The 19,126-nt window shown below is 60.0% G+C and overlaps 1 protein-coding gene across 1 annotated transcript; it reads left to right on the top strand.

Annotated features, from left to right (window-relative positions):
* Positions 1–4,737: 4,737 nt before the first annotated feature.
* TTLL10 (tubulin tyrosine ligase like 10) lies at positions 4,738–18,478 on the top strand (the record flags this gene model as incomplete). Its single annotated transcript, XM_080801760.1, has 12 exons — positions 4,738–5,302; positions 6,098–6,178; positions 6,255–6,390; positions 6,516–6,634; positions 6,799–6,928; positions 8,111–8,250; positions 8,579–8,750; positions 9,629–9,800; positions 10,327–10,467; positions 17,117–17,233; positions 17,541–17,634; positions 18,030–18,478. 12 exons carry the CDS (start codon positions 4,738–4,740, stop codon positions 18,476–18,478), a joined length of 2,316 nt encoding a protein of 771 aa, XP_080657886.1.
* Positions 18,479–19,126: the final 648 nt, after the last annotated feature.

Below are 19,126 nucleotides of genomic sequence, written 5' to 3'. Positions count from 1 at the left end.
TGCAAACTCACCCCGTGCCAGACACCGGGGAGAGGACCGTCCCTGGCAGGAGCGCAGGTAGTGATAAGGGGAGCAGAACATGTGAACCGGGAGAGCTGCCGTGTGGAGAAAGCCAGAGCGGTCGAGAAGGTGAGGGCTGGTGGGGGAGGAGGGGGTAAGGGTGGCCCAGGAAGGCCTCTGGGAGCAGACCACCAAGTGGGGACCATGGGACACCCGCCAGAGCCAAGCAGAGGCGGCAGAGGCCAGGGCCTGCACGCAGTCGGGACGGCAGGACGTCCTGGCCCCGCGTCTAGGCAGCACGGCCCGGTCGCAGCAAAGGCCCCAAGCCGCAGGAGGGGTGCTGGGCCTTTCCCCCGCTGCCCCGGCCCCAGCACACCCCCGCCCGGAGGCCCTCCACAGCCCACCTGCCCCCCAGCAGGTTAATGATTCCCCTGCTTCACCCCAGGCTGCCGAGGCGCAGGGACGCGCCCAGCCGCAGGCCATTTCCACCCTGGGAAAGGCTGGGGCGGCACCACACCATCCAGTCGGACGGGTTACGGGGCAGGGTTTGGGAGTCTGAGCTCTCGTGTCAGCCCAGGCCGGGGCCGCCTCCCCAGAACCCACAGGGACCCAGAGTGGAGTCTGGGCGCCTCCAAGCATTCTGGGCCCCCAGAAGGGATATGGGGAGGGGAGCTCGCGTTCCTGAGGGAAGACAGGCGTGGGGGCCCTGTGCTCAGGCCAAGGAGAAGATCAGGGGCCCCACCCCCCACACTGGCTGCCGCCCCGGCAGGCCCAGGCCGGGGGCGGGCCGGGGGCGGTCACCGGCCCCAGTGGCCCAGTCCAAGGCTTGGCTAGAGGAGCTCTCTGCCCTCCAGGCTGACCCATGGCCCCCTCAGGGCAGAGAGTCAGAGACCACAGTCCAGCGAGACTGACCCCTGAAGCTCCCAGCACCGGCACAGGCAGGCGAGGAGCCTGGGAGTAGGTCAGCCTCTGTGTGGGGTCAGGAAGGCCTCCCCGTGGTGAAGTCACCCACAGGGCTCTCAAAAGTAAGGAGTGACTTCCGGGCTACGTCAGTCCCCCAGGGCCCCCGTAACGACGGTCACAGGCTGGGGCTTGAAAGGACAGAAATGTCCTCTCTCACAGTCCAGGAGGCCGGAAGGCAGAAGCCAGGGTGGGGGCTGGGGGGGCACCCCCCCCGAGTCTCTAGGGCAGGGAGCTTCCCGCCTCTTCCGGCCCCCAGTGGCTCCAGGCGTCCCTGGGCTGGTGACCACGCCACTCGACCTGTCGTCACGGGGCTTCTCCCGGGTCTCCTCTCTCTGCGCCCTCTTGGGAGGACGCTGGTCGCTGGATTTAGGGCCCCCCCAGATAATCCAGGAGGATCTCATCTCAAGATCCTTAATCACATCAGCAAATCCCCTTTTTCCAAGTAAGGTCGCACCTGCAGCTTCTGGGGTTCAGACATGGGTTCATTTGGGGGCCACCGTCCAGCCCAACAAGAAGCAAATTAAGGCACCCCAACGAGAGACACCTTTGAGACCCACACGAGACTCTGGAGGGCAGCAAGGCCGCGGGACTGAAAAGCAGACGCCACAGGAGAAGCTGTGGGAAAGGGAGTTGAACTAGAGCAGAGAACGCTTAGGAGACGCGAAATCTGAGATAGGGTCAGGTCCTGGGGTCCTGGCATGAGTTGGGGGTCTTCAGAAGACTCAGGGATAATCCAGCAGAGGACGCAAGGCCCAGGTGGGGGCCGTGCATGGGTCCCCCTGCTCCAGCACCAGCCCCAGCACCTCCTCCCAGCTCCCCAAGGAGCCTGGCCTCCTGCCCCTCCTGATCTCCCAACCGTGGCCGCTGGGCTGCTGTTGCCCAGAGACGGTTGCCAGGCCACCACTGTTGCTTCCCCGGCAGAGGGCTCACACCACCTTGCTGGGCAGGTAAGAGGGACAGGCAGGCCGCCAGCGCGAGTCCCCGCTGGACGTGAGGGCTGTGGCCGCCATCCTGTGCCTCCCTCAACCTGGACACCAGGGACCCTGCGCGTCCGGTCGGGACTCTGCCAGGAGCAGAAGGGAGACGAAGGAGGGTCAGGAAAGGGGCATCGTGGCTGAGATGAGCCCCCTCTGTGGAGGGCCCCCAACCCCAGCGCCACAGCATGAGGGTCACAGACCCCCAGGCCAGGCCGAGAGGGGCGCGCCTCCTGGGGGTGGCGGCTCCTCCGGACAAGCCCCTTTGCCCAGGACGAGGTCTGTCTCCCGGACCCATCCCCCAGAGGGCATCCTCCCAGACAGCCCCACCCCCGCCGGGGGCCCCCAGCCCATCGAGCAATGTCAGCATCTCCTCAGCACCCCAAGACGACAAGCGTGTGTTCCGGGGGAAGACGCGCGGCGGGACACCAACATCTGCTCCTTCTCTTGGACATTTTCTTCAGGTTCCCCTGGGTCTTCCTTTCACCAGCCTGGGGTGCCGTTTCCTGCCGGTCTTTTTACCTGACCAGGTAAAAAGATTGTTTCAAAATTTACTGTAAACTCGAGCTGTCCCCTGCCCTGGCCATGCTGTCCCCATTTCCACAGCCCTTCTGGAAGGTCTGGGGGTCGTCCCTCACGGTCAGGGGCTCCCATCCCGTGACCCCCGCGATGAGCGCGTGCCGTGAACATCTGTGAGCACAAAGCTGTGTTTCTGTGTTAGAATTCCGTCCCTCAGAGGAGCTCTGAAACGCGCGGGCGTCCGAGCAGAAGGTGGCCGGGGCCCCGGGGTCCGTCCCGCCACACGGCCCTCCTGCCGGTCACCCCCCCGCCCCCCCCCCCCGCAGGCCCACCCAGGGCCCTTTTTTGTTTCCCCTTAATCTTTGTTACTTGAATGACAAGAAGCGGGAACTCACGCCTTATTTAACTCTCTTTGTGAAAATAATAAATACAGGTTTCCCCACTCTCAGCAGAGCACTCCGGGGGAAGCCTTTCCTGAGCTGAGAAAGCAAAGCGCCCACTGCCGTCATCTATACGGGGGAAAACCTTAGCATTCCCAGACCTAAAAATAACCCCTCTTGGGCTGTTCTGACATCTCAGGATGGTGCTCAGCCTAAGTCAGATAAAGCCCAGACGCCCCCAGACACAGGCCGGGCTCTGGGGAGGGTGCTGGATGCCCAGGGTGGCCCGGGGCTGAGAGTGGGGAAACCTGTATTTATTATTTTCACAAAGAGAGTTAAATAAGGCATGAGTTCCCGCTTCTTGTCATTCAAGTAACAAAGATTAAGGGGAAACAAAAAAGGGCCCTGGGTGGGCCTGCGGGGGGGGGGGGGGGGGGTGACCGGCAGGAGGGGCGTGTGGCGGGTCGGACCAGGGGCCCTGCCCAGCCCCCCACCCCCAGCCCTGTAAGGCCTTGCAGCAAAACACAAAACGCCCTTTCCCCTCTTTGCCTTTCTTCGTGAAAGCAAACACCCTCTTCAGCTTCCTCTCAGTCAGCAAAAGCAGGTACTAACGTAGGTCCCCGGCCAAAGTAAAGAGGCACACCTCGAACTTTCAGAAAGCCGGGGAGAAGCGGGACGCCCCCACACACAGTTAGAAAAGCCGGCGGGAGGCGGGAGGCCCCTCGGACAGCAGCTCCAGTTCCGGGCTCTGTGGAGCCCCCCCTCTCCCCCCCCAGCATGACACCAGCTCCCCTGGAGCGGACCGACGCCCTGTCCCGCCCTTGCTGGGTTTTCTGCTGTTCCCTGGTCGCACCCAAATGCCACGTGTGTCACCTGTCCTCACAGCGGCCCCATCAGGCTGCCGCTCCTGCCTGCTCACGTTACAGGCGAAGAAACGGAGGCACAGAGGGACTGGCTGGGCTGCACCCTGACCAGCCCCTCTGCCCTCAGGGCTCGGGCCAGCCCCGTGCCAGCGTCCCCAGCAGGTGCCCACTGAACTCCAGGTCCTTCGTGCTGCCATCTCTGCGTCCTGTCTCTCTGAACCCCCGCCGGCCCTGCCGTACTCCGCGTCCCTTTGTTCTGACCGCAGCCCACCCGCTCTCGGAGCAACCAGTCTCCTACTCCCAAGCCGGCACCTCCTAGGGCTTGGCTTCCTCTCTCCCCCTCTTCCACTTCTTGTGCACGTGTGTGTGTGTGTGTGTGTGTGTGTGTGCATCTGGAGGGGGGTCTCACTCACACCGGGGGGGGGGGCGGTGACCTCGGGGCCACTCAAGAGTCCGGAGGAATGGTTCTGAGGGTCTGGACCTCGGGGGCAGTCCGTACCCCAGCAGGACTCCTGGGACTTGCTGCTGGGTCTGGGAACCTAGTGGGAGGGGACCGGGCTCTTCCAGCCACAGGCAGGCCTTCTCCGTCTCCTGCAGGCCGGTGTCCCCCAGCCGTGCCCGGACAGGAAGCCTCCCATTCTGGGTGGGCCGGGGCATGGGTGAGGGCCCCTGGGTGGTCCACACTCTGCCCACCCTCGGCCCTGCCCCAGCAACCGGCCCCGCTCCCATAGTCATGCTGCCCGCTACCCAATTTATTCCTCCTCTGGCCTAAGTGGGGACTAAAGCGTGTCTTGGGTGACCAGCTGGTGTGTCTGCAAAGTAACCATCCTCTCTGGAAAGTGATCTGCCAACACCTGTTTGTCCTTTCTCTGTCCTGCCAACTCCACAGTGTGCTGGCCACTTATCTTCTTCCAGCCCTCTAGAAAGTCCTCACCTCCCAAGCGGCTCCCAGATTGGGAGCAACCCATCCAAGAATGGCTAAAATTCCCTGAAGTGTTCCCAAGTGGACCACATGGGAAAGGACGCTCCAAAGGAGACATGGTCCTTGGGCGGGGCCCGGAGCAGCAGAGGGGACGTCGCCAGACACCTTCCTGCCGAGCCCCATGTCACAGTGCCACCCTCAACTCCGAGGAGGCACCCGCTTGGGGTCAGGGGGCCCCTCCAGTCCCCCAGAGACCTGACAGCGACCCTCCTTACAGCCGGCACCCCCAAGGCCAAGCATGGCAACGCCAGACAGACGGTCCCCGCAGGGAAAGCCTCGCCGGGGATGAACAGGATGCACAGAAGGCCCTGCGTCCGCGGGGCTCCAGGCCCCACGGTCACCACAGAGACAGGAGCCGGCCGCAAGCAGAAGCCCAAGCCCAGGGTCCCGGGAGGCGCCCCTCCCTGGGGCTAGGACCGTGGGCTGCCCAGAGGTCCCACAGAGGGCTGGGAGGGGTGTCTTCCCGGAGGTGCCCCCGCCTCAGCACCCCTGCACCCGCAGCCCGCAGCCACACCCACTTCCTCCACCGTCGGGGACCACCCACCCGGACCCACGTCAGTGGCACGAGAGGCAAGCGGTCCAGGACTGCGGGGCTCTGGGGGAGCCATACCCGGGTGCCAGGTGAATGCAGCCCTGGGACCGGCTCTACTCCCAGCCCGGGCCAGTGTCTCCCTTGGGCAGGCGTCCCACCCTGAGGAAGGCATTCCCATGGGCCGACCACACATAGCCGGTCCCTGGGAGAGAGGCCAGGAGAAGGCCGTGCCTAGGGTGTGGGGTTCGGGCCAGTGGAACAGTGCAGAGGACAGCAGAGCCAGGGTCTGAAAGGCACAGAGAGGGGACACAGCTGCTCTCCACAGTCCGGGCACTGCCCCTGCCCGCCCAAGGACCCAGCCCCTGTGCAGGACAGCCCTGGCGCTGTCTCCCCTGCCTGATACGGGTCACCCATGACATCACGATAGACATTGTGACCCCCACTCTCTGCACATGTCTCCCCCCAGCTCCAGCCTCACACCCTAGCCCTCCTCTGTATGGAGCCCACGATAGACATTGTGACCCCCACATCCCTGCACAGGTCTCCCCCCAGCTCCAGCCTCACACCCTAGCCCTCCTCTGTATGGAGCCCACGATAGACATTGTGACCCCCACTCTCTGCACAGGTCTCCCCCCAGCTCCAGCCTCACACCCTAGCCCTCCTCTGTACGGAGCCCCTGCCCTGGTTGGTAAGCAGGGACCCTGCCCGCTCCAAGTCTGGCCCTAAATGGTGATGACTCTCCCCTCTTGCCCAAGATAGGTTCAGGCCCGCCGGTCAGGACTCAGCCTGGGCTGCGATGGGCCCAGGTGGCTGAGGGATCGGCCCAGGGCCTGCTAAAAATGGGCAGGATGGCCGATTCAGGATGGACACCTCCCTGTTCACAGGCTGGGCCCATGAGAGACCAATGGGGAGCAACCAAGAGGAGCAGCTTCTGCACGTGCTAAGCCAGCTGGAACAAGACGCAGGTGGGCTTGGGGCAGGGCCAAGGAACAGGAAAGCCCCTGGCCAGGCCAGAGCCTCTGACCCCCCGCCTGCCCACAGACCCCTCAGACGACACTGACGGTGTCAGGCCTCGGGCGGCTCTCCTGGAAAAGCACCTGCTGGAGGGGGAGAAGCAGCCGCACAGCAGCGGGCAGGGGCCCTACTTCTATATCGGAGGGACCAATGGGGCCTCCATGTGAGTGGGGGGGCTCAAGCTTGGCCCTGCTGCCTGCTGCCTCCACGTCCCCCTGCAATCATGTGCCCGCCCACTCCTGGGTCCCCAAGGCCCCCAGGGTCACCCCTGCCCCTGTGCCCCCGCAGAATCAGCTCCTACTGCAAGGGTAAGGGCTGGCAGCGCATCCAGGACAGCCGGCGTGAGGACTACAAGCTGAAGTGGTGTGAGGTCAAGTGCAGAGACAACTACTACAGCTTCCGGGAAGGTAGCAGGGGAGGGCCCCCCGCCTCTGGCCTGCACCCAGCAAGACCTCCCCGTCCGGACTCAGGGGTGACATGATGCCCCAGGCCTCCGCTCTGGGCGGCTGCGGAGGCCTGGGCAGCCCTGGCCCCCAGCCCCATGTGCCAGCCAGGACTCTGCCCCCACCAGGTGAGCAGCTACTGTACCAGATTCCCAACAACAAGCTCCTCACCACCAAGATCGGGCTGCTCAGCGCCCTGAGGGAGTACGCGAGGGCTGTGAAGACGGCCCACAAGACCCCGCCGTGTGCCCAGGCCAAGTAAGCCCCCCCCAGCCCCGCCCCAGGTGCCCGCCGTCAACCCAGCACACGGCTGTGTGTGCTTCAGAGGAGCAGGACGCCACCCACACGCCCCGTCCCACCTGCTGCCGTCTTCCAGGTCCCACTCCCGCCCACCCCGCGTGTCCATCGCTGGTCCCGACCACCCTTCCTGGAACCCGTCCACTCACCCTTCTGTCTGTTCACCTACATCCGTGCACCCCCCACACGCCACCCACTCCATCCACCTACCCTCCTGGACCAGCCAGTGATCTACACACACGCCCACCGCCGCCCACCCACCCACACCCCGTTCCCCAGACGCTCCCACACCGCGGTCCATCGGCTCCCCTCCCACCCACCGCGCAGCAGTGCCTGAGCCACGCAGCCTACTCACCCTGCTGCCCTCCCTCACCTGCCGTGCACCCCGCCAACCGTGAGCCATCTGTCTCCCCACCCCCGCCCCCCCAACCAGGCAGGCAGCCCACCCGGGACATCCCCTTCACATCCGCATGTCCAGCCTTCCATCCCATCCCTACCCGTGTCAGCAACCCTAATCCGCTCCCTTCCAGCGTCCGTCTCTCCGCGGGGCCACCTGCCCACGCACCTACTTCCACCCAAAATCCATTTATCCAACCACACACCGATCCACACCCCACCTCTTCTCTTCTCCAAACACCCACCATCCGTTCTCTGCACACTACTGGGCGGCCGCTCAGGCCAGGCCCTCCCTCTGGGGTACAGATCTAGAGAGGTCACAGCATCTGCCCTTGAGGAGCTCACGTGGCCCAGCCCAGGAGGCCTCCTGCAGCCCAGCTGGAAGGAGCCATTCCACCCTAAACCGAAGGTTGACGAAGAGGGGTTCGAGGGCAGCCCCCAGCCAGGGGAAGACGGGTGGACCAGGCCGGGTGTCCAGGGACCCGCACAGACCGCTCACTGCATGCCTGGGGACACAGCTCAGAACCGTTGGTGCGCAGCGGTGAGGTGGGAGAGGGAGCAGGGCATGGGTGGCGCAGGCCGCAGAGAAGCCAGGTGTGCAAGGACCCAGAAAAGAGTGCTCCTGGCAAGGGGACACAAGGTGCGGAAGGAACACCTGGTGCTGGGGGCAGGGGCAACCAGCTTTCCGGCGGACACTGTCCTCCAGCTGCCCCCAGGTCAGTCCCCTAGAAAGGCTCGCTGGCCTAGCCTGGGGGAGGGGACAGCCCTCCCTGTGTCCTCCCCTCCTCCCTGCTCCCCCAGGGTCCTGAAAATGGAAGAATTTTTCCCAGAGACATACCGTCTGGACATCAGGGACGAGAGAGAGGCTTTCTTCACTCTCTTTGACGGTGAGAGGCCACTGGACGCCCGGCCCGCTCTGGGAGATGGGTTCAGGGATGGACCAAGGACCCGGCACGCTTAGGGCGGGGCCGGGCCTTACGAGGTCGAGGGGGGCGTGGCCATGAAGGGGTGAAGGGGTGGAGCCAGGTGGGCGACGGGTGGGGGGTCAAGGCTGGACCTTGTGGAGGCGGAGCCTGGTAAGGGGCTGGACCATGGCCGGGAGGGCGGTTGGGGCGTGGGCGTGGCCACTCCGGGGCGGGGCCAGGCCACGACGGGGCGGGGCGGGGCGGGGCGGGGCGGGGCGGGGCGGGCCCGAGTCCGGGGCTCTTTCTCCAGGAAATCACATCTGGATCTGCAAGCCCACTGCCTGCAACCAGGGCAAAGGCATCTTCCTGCTCAGGAACCAGGAGGAGGTCGCTGCCCTGCAAGTCAAGACCCAGAGCATCGAGGACGACCCCATCTACCGCAAGATGCCGTTCAGGGCGCCTCAGGCGCGGGTCGTGCAGAGGTGTTGGGCATGGGCCCGGGGTGTCGTTCACGGTGGGGCTGGCCGTGGGCCCCGCTGGCGCCTGGGAGAGCTGGTGGGGCTCCCAGGGCCCATAGAGGAGTCCTCGGTCATGGAAAGCTGCGGTGCCCTCAGCTGGGCCCCTGTGTAGCTGGCAGAGGTGGGGGGGTCACAGCTTGTCCGGGCTGCAGAGGAGATGCCCTCCACCCCAACCCCACACACAAGGCTCCTGCACATGGGGGTAGGGACAGGGAAGCCTTGGTCGGTTTGTTCCCCAGCCTGGGCACTGCCCCCTCCGTCCTGTCCTGCAGGAAGACCAGCCAGTCTCCCATTCCCAGCGCAGGCAGCCCCAGCCTTCAGGCCTGGAGCAGAGCTGACCACCCCTCCCTGGCTCCCTCTGCCTCTGGACAGGATCCAGACCCTCAGCCTCACACCGGGAGGCGGAGGAGCAGCAATCTGGCCTCCCAAAGGTCCCTTTGGAGCTCCCCACATGTCAGCGTGACTCTGCCACAGCTGTGGTCTGGGCCCCCCCTTCGGCCCTTGGGGTCTTTAAACCTACCGTTCCTTCCACTTGGGATGTCTCCTCCCGGCCATCCACCCTTGAAGGCCCAGTGTCAGCCCTCCCTCCTCCAGGAAGTCCTCCCTGCCCACAGGGGCCCAATCTGCTCCCACGCTCAGGGATCCTAGTGAAAACTGCCCTGGGGGGGCACCCCAGACACGGGCGTGGGCTGAGGGTTGGGGCCAGGCTCAGAAATGTCCCCTCAGAAGAGAGAGCCCACAGACACCTAGGACAAGTGGTGCTGAGGAACTGGTCTGGGCCCAGGAGGGGGCCGGGGACACGGACTAGGCTGGCCATGCCCTCAGTCCCCATGTGTCCCCAGGTACATCCAGAACCCGCTGCTGCTGGATGGGAAGAAGTTCGACGTGCGCTCCTACCTGCTCATCGCCTGCACCATGCCCTACATGGTCTTCTTCGGCCATGGCTACGCCCGCCTCACCCTCGGCCTGTACGACCCCCATTCCAGTGACCTCAGCGGCCACCTGACCAACCAGGTAAGGGGACCCCGCAGATGAGGGCCCCCTCTGCAGCCTTGGTACAAGATCGCTGCTCGGCACACAGAAGGGAGGTCAGCTGTGGACGGAAGCTCGGGCCCTGAGGCCCGGAGGCGGCCCACTCGCTTCCATGGGGAGAGGCCGCTGGACGCCAGCCCCGCCCTGGGGAGATGGGCTCACGGTCGAGCGCGCCCCCCCCCCACCCCGGCACGATTAGGGCGGGGCTGGACCCGGGGAGGGGAAGGGTGGAGGCGGGGCCGGGAGGGGCGGGACCACGGCCGGCGGGTGCGTGGGAAGTCCGCGGGGAGGGGTCTCCGTGAGGACCTCCGTGGAGAGACCCTGTGCGCAGAGGTCTCTGTGACAGGGTCTGCGTGGGGGCCCTCCACGAGGATCTGGGGGACACTCGACGGTTGAGAGGGACTCAGCAGGGCTAGCCGGGCAGCTGGGGTGGCGGCGGGGGCCCTCCGCGGGGGCCGAGCCTCGGGCGTTGGCGGGCGGCGGTCTGCAGGCGCCGCGCTGCCCCCAGTTCGTGCAGAAGAAGAGCCCCCGGTACGTGCTGCTCAAGGAGGACACGGTGTGGAGCATGGACCGGCTCAACCGCCACATCAACGACAGGTTCAGGAGGACCAAGGGGCTCCCCAGAGACTGGGTCTTCACCACCTTCACGGTCCGTGTGCCCCTCGCGACACCAGCCTGTGGGGCGGGGGCTAAGGGTCAAGACCCCTCACAGTGGGGGGGGGGGGGCGCTGGGCGCAAGGTGCTCACACGTTCCTGGGCAGTGTGTCCGCACTAAAGTGTGTGTCACGTGCGTGTGCGTGTAAGCGGTGAGTGTGGCAGCTGGCCACTGGGAGGGGGCCGGTCACCCCTCCCTGCCCCTCCCTCCCTCTCCCTCCCTCCCTTTCCCTCCCCCTCCCTTCCTCTCCATCTCTCCCTCCCCTCCCTTACCTCTCCCTCCCCTTCCCTCTCTCTCTCCCTCCCTCCCTCCCTCTCTCCCTGTCTCTCCCTGTCTCTCCCTTCCTCTCCCTTCCTCCCTCCCTTCCCTTACCTCTTCCTCCCCCACTCCCTCCCCCTCCCTCCCCCTCCCTCCCCCTCCCTCCCTCTCCCTCCTCCCCTTCCCTCCCCTCCCTCCCCCTCCCTTCCCCCTCCCTCCCCCTTCCTCCTCCCCTTCCCTCCCCTCCCTCCCCCTCCCTTCCCCCCCCCCCCTTCCTCCCCCTCCCTCCCTCCTCCCCTTCCCTCCCCTCCCTCCCCTTCCCTCCCCCTCCTTCCCCCTCCCTCCCCCTCCCTTCCTCTCCATCTCTCCCTCCCTTCCCTTACCTCTCCCTCCCCTTCCCTCTCTCTCTCCCTCCCTCCCTCTCTCTCTCCCTGTCTCTCCCTTCCTCTCCCTTCCTCCCTCCCTTCCCTTACCTCTTCCTCCCCCCTCCCTTCCCCCTCCCTCCCCCTTCCTCCCCTCCCTCCCTCTCCCTCCTCCCCTTCCCTCCCCTCCCTCCCCCTCCCTTCCCCCTCTCTCTCCCTCCCTTTCCTTTCCTCTCCCTCCCCTTCCCTCTCTCTCTCCCTCCCTCCCTACCCTCCTCTTCCCTCCCTCTCTCCCTGTCTCTCCCTGTCTCTCCCTGCCTCTCCCTCCCTCCCCCTCTCCCTGTCTCTCCCTCCCTCTCTCACTCTTTAATGATTCACCTCACACGGAGTTCACTACTTTAAAGTGTACAGTTCAGGGGGTTTAGTATATTCATAAAGTTGTGCAATGATCACCACCTGGTTCTTCAAACAGAAACAGCCACACCCATCAACAGTCACTCCTCATCAAGTCCCCCAGCTCTTGGTGACCATGCCTGTCCCCACAGATTACCCTATTCTGAACATTTCGTAATAATGGAATCATACAATATGGCCTTTCCTGCATGTGGCATCCTTCATTCCTGTCTGTGACTCAGTATGATCTCACTGTAGGGTTATACAGTTTCTTTGGATAAACATCTGTCACCAGTGGATGTGGGTTATTCCCACTTTTTGTCTGTTATGAGTAATGCTGCTGTGAATATTCATATGCAAGGTTTTGCACGAACACATTTTCGTTTCTCTCAGGTGTGCAGCCAGGAATGCCGTGTGGGTCGTGCGGTAACGTACGTTGAACTTGTTGAGGAGCTGCCCGCTGGGTCCACAGGGGCTGCAACGTTCCGCCCTCCCACCGGCAACGCGGGAGGGTCCGGTTTCTCCATATTCTCACAAACACTTGTTCCTTTTCTTTCTTTCTTTTCTTTTTTTTTTTTTTTTTAAGTCATCCAGTGGGTGTGAAGTGGTATCTCATTGTGGTTTTGATTTACATTTCCTTAATGATGAATAACGTTGGGCATCCTCTCACGCACTTATTGGCCATCTGTAGGTCTAAGCTTTTTGCACGTTCTGGATACTAGGCCCTTATCAAACTGATCAAATACATGACTTGTGCGCATTTTCCCCGGTTCTGTGAATTGTCTTTTCACTTTTTTGATAAAGTCCTCTTTCTTGCACCAAGGGTTTTGATTCATCTATTTTTTCTTTGTTACTCATGCCTTCAATGTCATATCTAAGGATCCATTTCCAAATCCAAAGTCACAGAGATTTGTACCTGTGTTTTCTTTTTTTTTTTTTTTTTTAAATTTTTTATTTTAATAAACATATAATGTATTTTTATCCCAATGTACCTGTGTTTTCTTCTCGGTTTCATCACCTTAGCTCTTAACAGCGAGGCCACTGCTCCCTTTTGAGTTAATTTTTGTGTACGGTGGGAGGGGTCCACCCTTATTCTTCTGTGTGTGGATGTCCAGCTTTCTTAGCGCCGTGGTCAAGGACACTGTTCTTGGCACACTGTTGTCAGATAGGTCTGGGTTTCTCTAGAATTTCTTTTTTTTTTTTAAGATTTTATTTATTTATCTGACAGACAGAGATCACAAGTAGGCAGAGAGGCAGGCAGAGAGAGGGGGGGAAGCAGGCTCCCCGCTGAGCAGAGAGCCTGATGTGGGGCTCGATCCCATGACCTGAGATCATGACCTGAGCCAAAGGCAGAGGCTTTAACCCACTGAGCCACCCAGGCGCCCCTTCTCTAGAATTTCTATCAATTCCATTCCATCGATGTGCGAGCCAGGGTACGCTGTTCTGACAGCTGCTACTTCCTTCACTCTGCGAGTGTGTTGTATTACACCACCTGGTTTTCATGCACAGAATCGCTCCTACATTTTGGCGTAAATCACACTCAGACGTGATCTGCTAACCTGTGATGGATGTGGTTTGCTGGCACTTCAACGAGTGTGTCTGTGTCTACACACACCAGCCATACTGGTCTGTAGCACTCTCCTGCATGCTCGCGATGTGTTTCTTTCTCTTCTTTTTTGGAAAGCTTGCGAAGAGTTTAATTCTCTAAATGTTTGGAAGACTTCCCCAGTGAAGCCACCTGATCCCGGCCTTTTCTTTGTGGGAAGGTTTTTAGTGACCGACTCGACTTGTGCTTGTCATAGGTGATTCAGATTTTCTGTTTCTTATTGGGTCGAGCTGTTAGTTTGTGCATTTCTTTCAAGTTGTCTAATTTGATTGGGAATACAACTGTTCATAGAGTTCTATGAATCATAGTCCTTTTTATAATTATTTTCATCTCTATGTAAGGTCTTCCTTTATTTCTTGAGTCTTTTCTCCATCTTCTCGGTCAATCTAGCTATGAGTTTGTCCATTTTGTCAATCTTTTCAATGAACCAGCTTTCAGTTTCATTTATTTTATCGTTCTCTATTCTCTCGTCCACTTATACCCATTATTTTTCTTCCTTTGGATTTTCTCTTCTTTTTCTAGTTTATTAAGGTTTAAGTCCCGGTGATCGATCTGAGGTCTCTCTTCCTCTTTTTTATAGGTGTTTACCACCATAAATTTCCCCGAAGCTCTGATTTTACCACAATGCATAAGACTCTATGTTCTACCTTCATTTCATTTGTTGCTAAGGGGTGTGCTGTTTAATTTCCACAAACTAGTGAATTTTCCGATTTTCCTTCTCGCAGATTTTCACTTTCATTTCACTGTGGTCAGAGAACATACGTTGTATGTTTTGAACCTTTTCATAATTATGGAAACTTGCTTCCTGTCCTAACATTTTGTCCACCCTGGAGAATGTTCCATGTGCACTTGAGAAGAGCACACACGGAACACACTCTGCTGTTACGGACGTCTGTAGTCTGCTTGGGTTACAGTGTCGTTTGAGTCTTCTGTTTCCTTGTTGATCTTTGGTCTAAATGTTCTACCCAACGTTGAAAGTGTGGTATTGAAGTCTCCAACTGTTGGGGCGCCTGGGTGGCTCAGTAGGTGAAGTTGCTGCCTTCAGCTCAGGTCATGATCTCGGGGTCCTGGGATCGAGCCCCGCATCGGGCTCTCTGCTCAGCAGGGAGTCTGCTCCCCCCCCCTCTCTCTGCCTACTTGTGATCTCTATCTGAAGTCTCCAACTGCTGTTGTTAAATTGTCTGTTTTCCTCTCATGTATGTTGAGGATCTGTTTGTTAGGTGCACGTGTGTTTAAATTATTACATCTTCTGGATCTATTATTATACTGTGTCCTTTTCTTTCTTTAGAAACAATTTTTGTCTTAAAATTTATTTTCTTATTTTGTCTTAAAGTCTGTATCAGTATAGTCATTCCGGCTCTTTTGATACTGTTTGCATGATACACCCTCTTTCCTTCCTTTCACTTTCAGCCTGTGTCTTTGAATCTAAAGTGAGTCTTTTATAGATAGGATATCAAGGGTTGTGTTTTTTAATGCATTCTGCCCACCTCTGTTGTGTAATTATAGAGTTTAACCCATTTACATTTGATACAGTTACTGGTGGGACTTACATCTTGTACTTTGCTCTTTGTTTTCTACGTGTCGTATCTATTTTGCGTCTCCATCCCTCCATTACTGCCTCCTTTTGTATTAAACACATATTTCCTAGTGTATCATATCAGTGTCATTTCTTTTATTATATGTTTTTGAATTATTTTCTTTGCTGTTGCCCTGAGGATTACCATTAACCTCTTAATCTATAACAACTTAGTTTGGATTAATACCAAGTTAATTTCCATAGTATTAAAAAAACCCACAAGAACCCTTGTTCCTATATAGTTCTTTCCCTCCCTTTATGCTGTTATTTTCACAGATTACAGCTGTATGCATTGCGTGCCCATCAGATATAGAATTCTTGGTTGACAGTTTTTCCTTTCAGCATTTGAATATGTCATTCCACTGTCTTCTGGAATCCGTGGTTTCTGATGAGAATTTGGCTGTGACCCTATCAAGGACCCCTTACGACTCATCACTTCCCTCTTGATTTCAACACTCTCTCTTTGTCTTTTGAAAGTTTGCTTAAGATATTCTGATCTCTTTGAGTTTATCCTAATTGGTGACCGTCTTGGGTGTGCAGACTTTTTTTTTTTTTTTTAATCAAATTTGGGAAGTTTTGTATCATTATTTCTTCAACTATTCTTCCTGCCTCGGACTCCCATTACATATGTTGGTCTGCTTGAGGGTGTCTCACCAGCCTCTGTAGTTTTGTTTCTTTTTTCTTCATTCCCTTTTTTCTGTTCCTCTGACTGGATAATCTCGATTGACCTATCTTCGAACAACTGTTAGGCCCCTTGAATTTCATTTTTTATTTACTATACTTTTCAAATCCAGAATTTCTGTGTGGTTTCCTTTTATAATACCCGTCTCTTCACTGATATTCTCTGTTTGGTAGGATATCACGCCCATATTTTCCTTTAGTTCCTTTCCAGTGCGGTCTTCTGGGGAGGCCAGCAGAGAGAGCACAAGTCGCTACTATTTTTTACAATTTTGTTGCAAGTCAAGTCCTTTCTGCTATCCCCAGGACTGAGAATGCAGACTTTTTTCAAGTCTAGCACCAAGTTGGGAAGTAGGGATAAAACCAGGGCAAGTTAGAATGCTACAAAGCTTGGTCTTCTTCCCAAGATTCAAGATTTTTCTTTCACAGACCCCCCTCGGGTCGCTGCAAGCCTTGGTTAGCCTCCGGGGTCCTGAAAAAGATGATTCTGATTATTTTTGCCAGGTTGTTTTGTTTGGTGGCTCTTATGGAGTGACTTATTTTCAGATGTCCTTTCTCTGCCATTGTGCTGAACCCATGACCCACTCCAGTGGACTTCTTCTGCCATTGAGACACTCGCTGAGGTCACCAGTGACCTCCCTGTTGCCAAACCCGGGGGTCGGTTCCCAGTCTTCTTGTCCCCTGCTCTGTCAGCCAGTTTGGACTAGCTGTTCGCTCCCTGGTGTTTTCTCCCTATGGCTTCCAGGGCCTTGCCCACTCCCTCTTGGCACCCCGTTCTGGGCCCCCTGCATCCCAACTACTGCTCTCTGGAGGCCCAGGGCTCTGCTCTTTATCGGCACCATTGGTCATAAAAGTCTCCTGGCGCCACAGTTAAACATCTGGCCCTGACCTCTCTCCTGAACCTGAGCCTTATATCCCAGAGCTTATCTACACCCATCTGCAAGCTCTTAAACATCTCAGACTCCATTGTTCTCCTCCTCTTCTCAGTGATGGGGGCTTCATCCCTGCAGAGTTTTAGACTAAAGACTTAGGGATAGCTCCTTCACAGCTCATAACCCCTTCATAAACCAGTCAGGTCAGCTCCACATCAAAATCCATTCAGAACCCAGCCCGGTACCTCCACCCGCCCAGCAACTCCCTCATCGCCCTCCGGTTCTCTCAGCAGAACAGCCGGTAGCCACTCACTTCCTGCCGCCCCTCCGGCTGGCGCCAGCCTCGGCAGCCTCGCTCTCTTCCCCCAACACCTCGGACACCGACACGCTCGACCTTACAGCTGTTGCCCCCCCTGCCCCCCCAAGCCCCCCGCAGACCTTCCATTCAGTCTTCAGTCCGCTCACTATTTCCTCACTGAGGCCCAACATCCAGGCCCTTTTTTGCCACAACCACCCTAGAAGCCCCCAACCCGGCTTCATTTCCTGCATCAGCACTTCCCGATACGCTGCACAGAACACACACGTGTATTTGCGTGTTGCCAGGACGCATTTGTTCTCTCCCCTGCTGTGAGCGAGCTGCTCAAAGTCCTCCTCTCTCCGGCACCCCGGCCCCTGCCGTGAGGGAGCAGCTCCACACGTTTGCTGAGAGAATTAAGCAGGAGTGAGTGAGTTTCTCGCTGTGAGCCTGTGACTCAGTGTGAAAGTGTGAGCAGGTGTGTACTGTGCAGGGGAGGACCCAGGTGGGAGCGCAGGTGAGGGGTGTGGTTGTAGCTGCTCAGGCCTGGGAGGTGGGACCAGGGGGTGACTGGATGTCGCCCCTCCCTGCCCCCCCCCCCAGAAGCGGATGCAGCAGATCATGGCCCACTGCTTCCAGGCGGTCAAGTCCAAGCTCCACTGCAAGCTGGGCTACTTTGACCTCATTGGCTGTGACTTCTTGATTGATGAGAACTTCAAGGTACCGCCGCAGTTTCCCGGGACCAGTGGGGTTTGGTGGGCAGGGGCCACCGGTGCATATCCTGAGCCCGCAGGCGAGCCCATGCGCCGGGTCCGCAGTCAGACTCCGGCACCCCCGCCGGGCTCCTGCGGCTGGAGCAGCGCCCCCCGAGCCAGACCCTCAGAGCCGCGGCTCCTTGGGCAAATAGGAGGGGTGAGGCCACAGAGAAGGGGCTCCCCAGGATCACTCGCCTTAATGGGGACCAAGGCTTCAGCCTTCCCTCGGCCGAATGATGTGTGGGGACGATGCTAACCAGTGTTGGGTCCAGGTGTGGCTGCTGGAGATGAACTCCAACCCCGCCCTGCACACCAACTGTGAAGTCCTGAAGGAGGTGATTCCAGGCGTGGTCATGGAGACGCTGGGTGAGGCTCTTTGCAACCCCCAGACCCTCAAACAGGCCCCTCCCTGCTTGGCCAGCTGTGGACGTGCCAGTCCACCCTCTCCCCAAATTCACACGCCCGCAAACCTAGTTCTCCAACATCCAGAGGACCTACGTGGACGTGGACACCGCACCCTCCGCTCAGGCCCCGCAGAAGAAGGGCGCCCCTGCCCACCCTCCCCACCACCTTGGTGCCGGCCACACCTCGTCCCCAGCCGGGTCCCACCCCTCGGCTGTCTCACCCCCAAACCCGCGGGGCCTCAGAACCTCCACCCCAGCCCCGCAACCGCGACGCTGGGGGAGGGGGCGCTGAGTCCCCGCCGCTCCCACGTCCCCGCAGCCAATGCCCCCGCTCACCCCCTCCCCCGTCGCCCCCAGACCTGGCAATCGAGACCTTTCAGAAGAGCTTGCGCAACCAGAAGATGCTGCCTCTGCTCTCCCAGCGCCGCTTCGCGCTCCTGCACAACGGCGAGGCGGACCCGTGGCCGCGCCTGGGGGGCCCCCGCGGCGCCCTCCGCCCGCCGCCGCCGCCGCCGCCGCCGCCCCCCCGGCCAGCGGCCGAGGCCCACCGCTCGGCGCCGCCTCCGCCCCGCGCCGTCGACAGGCCGGGCGCGCGCAGGCCCGCGCTGCCCCGGAGCCCCGGAGGCGCGCACAGGCGGCCGCCCTCGGCGCAGAGGCGGCCCCGACCGCCCGGCCCCGGCCCCGACGGCGCCCAGAGCGCGGAGCCCGGGGCCGAGCGGCCGCGCGCGGGCGCTGGGGACCCGGCGCGAGAGCCCTCCCCGGGGCCGGCGGCGGAGCGCGAGAACGCGGGGCTCCGCGGCTCCTAGCGGGCGGGCCGCCGGCGCCGCCGCGGGACCTATAAAGGCTACTTTGTTACAAACGGCCTCGGCTGCGGATCCGGCGGCCGGCAGCCCCCGGGTGCCCCCCGTCGCTCCTTCGCAACGCCCTTGCCTCCGCCCCACAGGCCCCTAGTCCACTGCTGGGATCTGTCCTTGGGGGCTGGGGTGGGGAGCGGGCTGGGGAGTCTGGCCTACTGGGAGGGGAGGAGCTCCCCACCGCCTTCCCCGCTGCCCTCCTGCTGCGGCCTCTGTGGGGGGAAGCCCGCTAGTCCCTGGGCTCCTATCACCCTGAGTCCCTCTGGGACTGACAGGAACAGCTCCGGCAGCCCCACAACCCACGCGGCCCCTACTGCCTGACTCTGGGGTCCCCGTGGAAAGGAGGATCTGGGGTCCCCATGGAAAGGAGGACTCCCTCACACCCAGCAGAGGGGGCTGCCCTCACCCTGCCTGGGCACAGCCCCATTCTGGGCCTTCAGAGCCCAGGCCGGGGCTCTGCACCCCCTTCTGCCTCCCATGGCCCCTAAGATCCCACAGACCCTGCAGCAGAGGCTGAGCACTTAGGCCGCGGGTGAGGGGCACATGGCCACCACAGGGCAGCCCCAAGGGACGTCCTGAGCCAGCACTGGCCCCACCCAG

This window comes from Martes martes (assembly GCF_963455335.1).
Source record: "Martes martes genome assembly, chromosome: 4".
Lineage (NCBI taxonomy): Eukaryota > Metazoa > Chordata > Mammalia > Carnivora > Mustelidae > Martes > Martes martes.
This window is presented reverse-complemented; position numbering and strand designations above follow the sequence as displayed.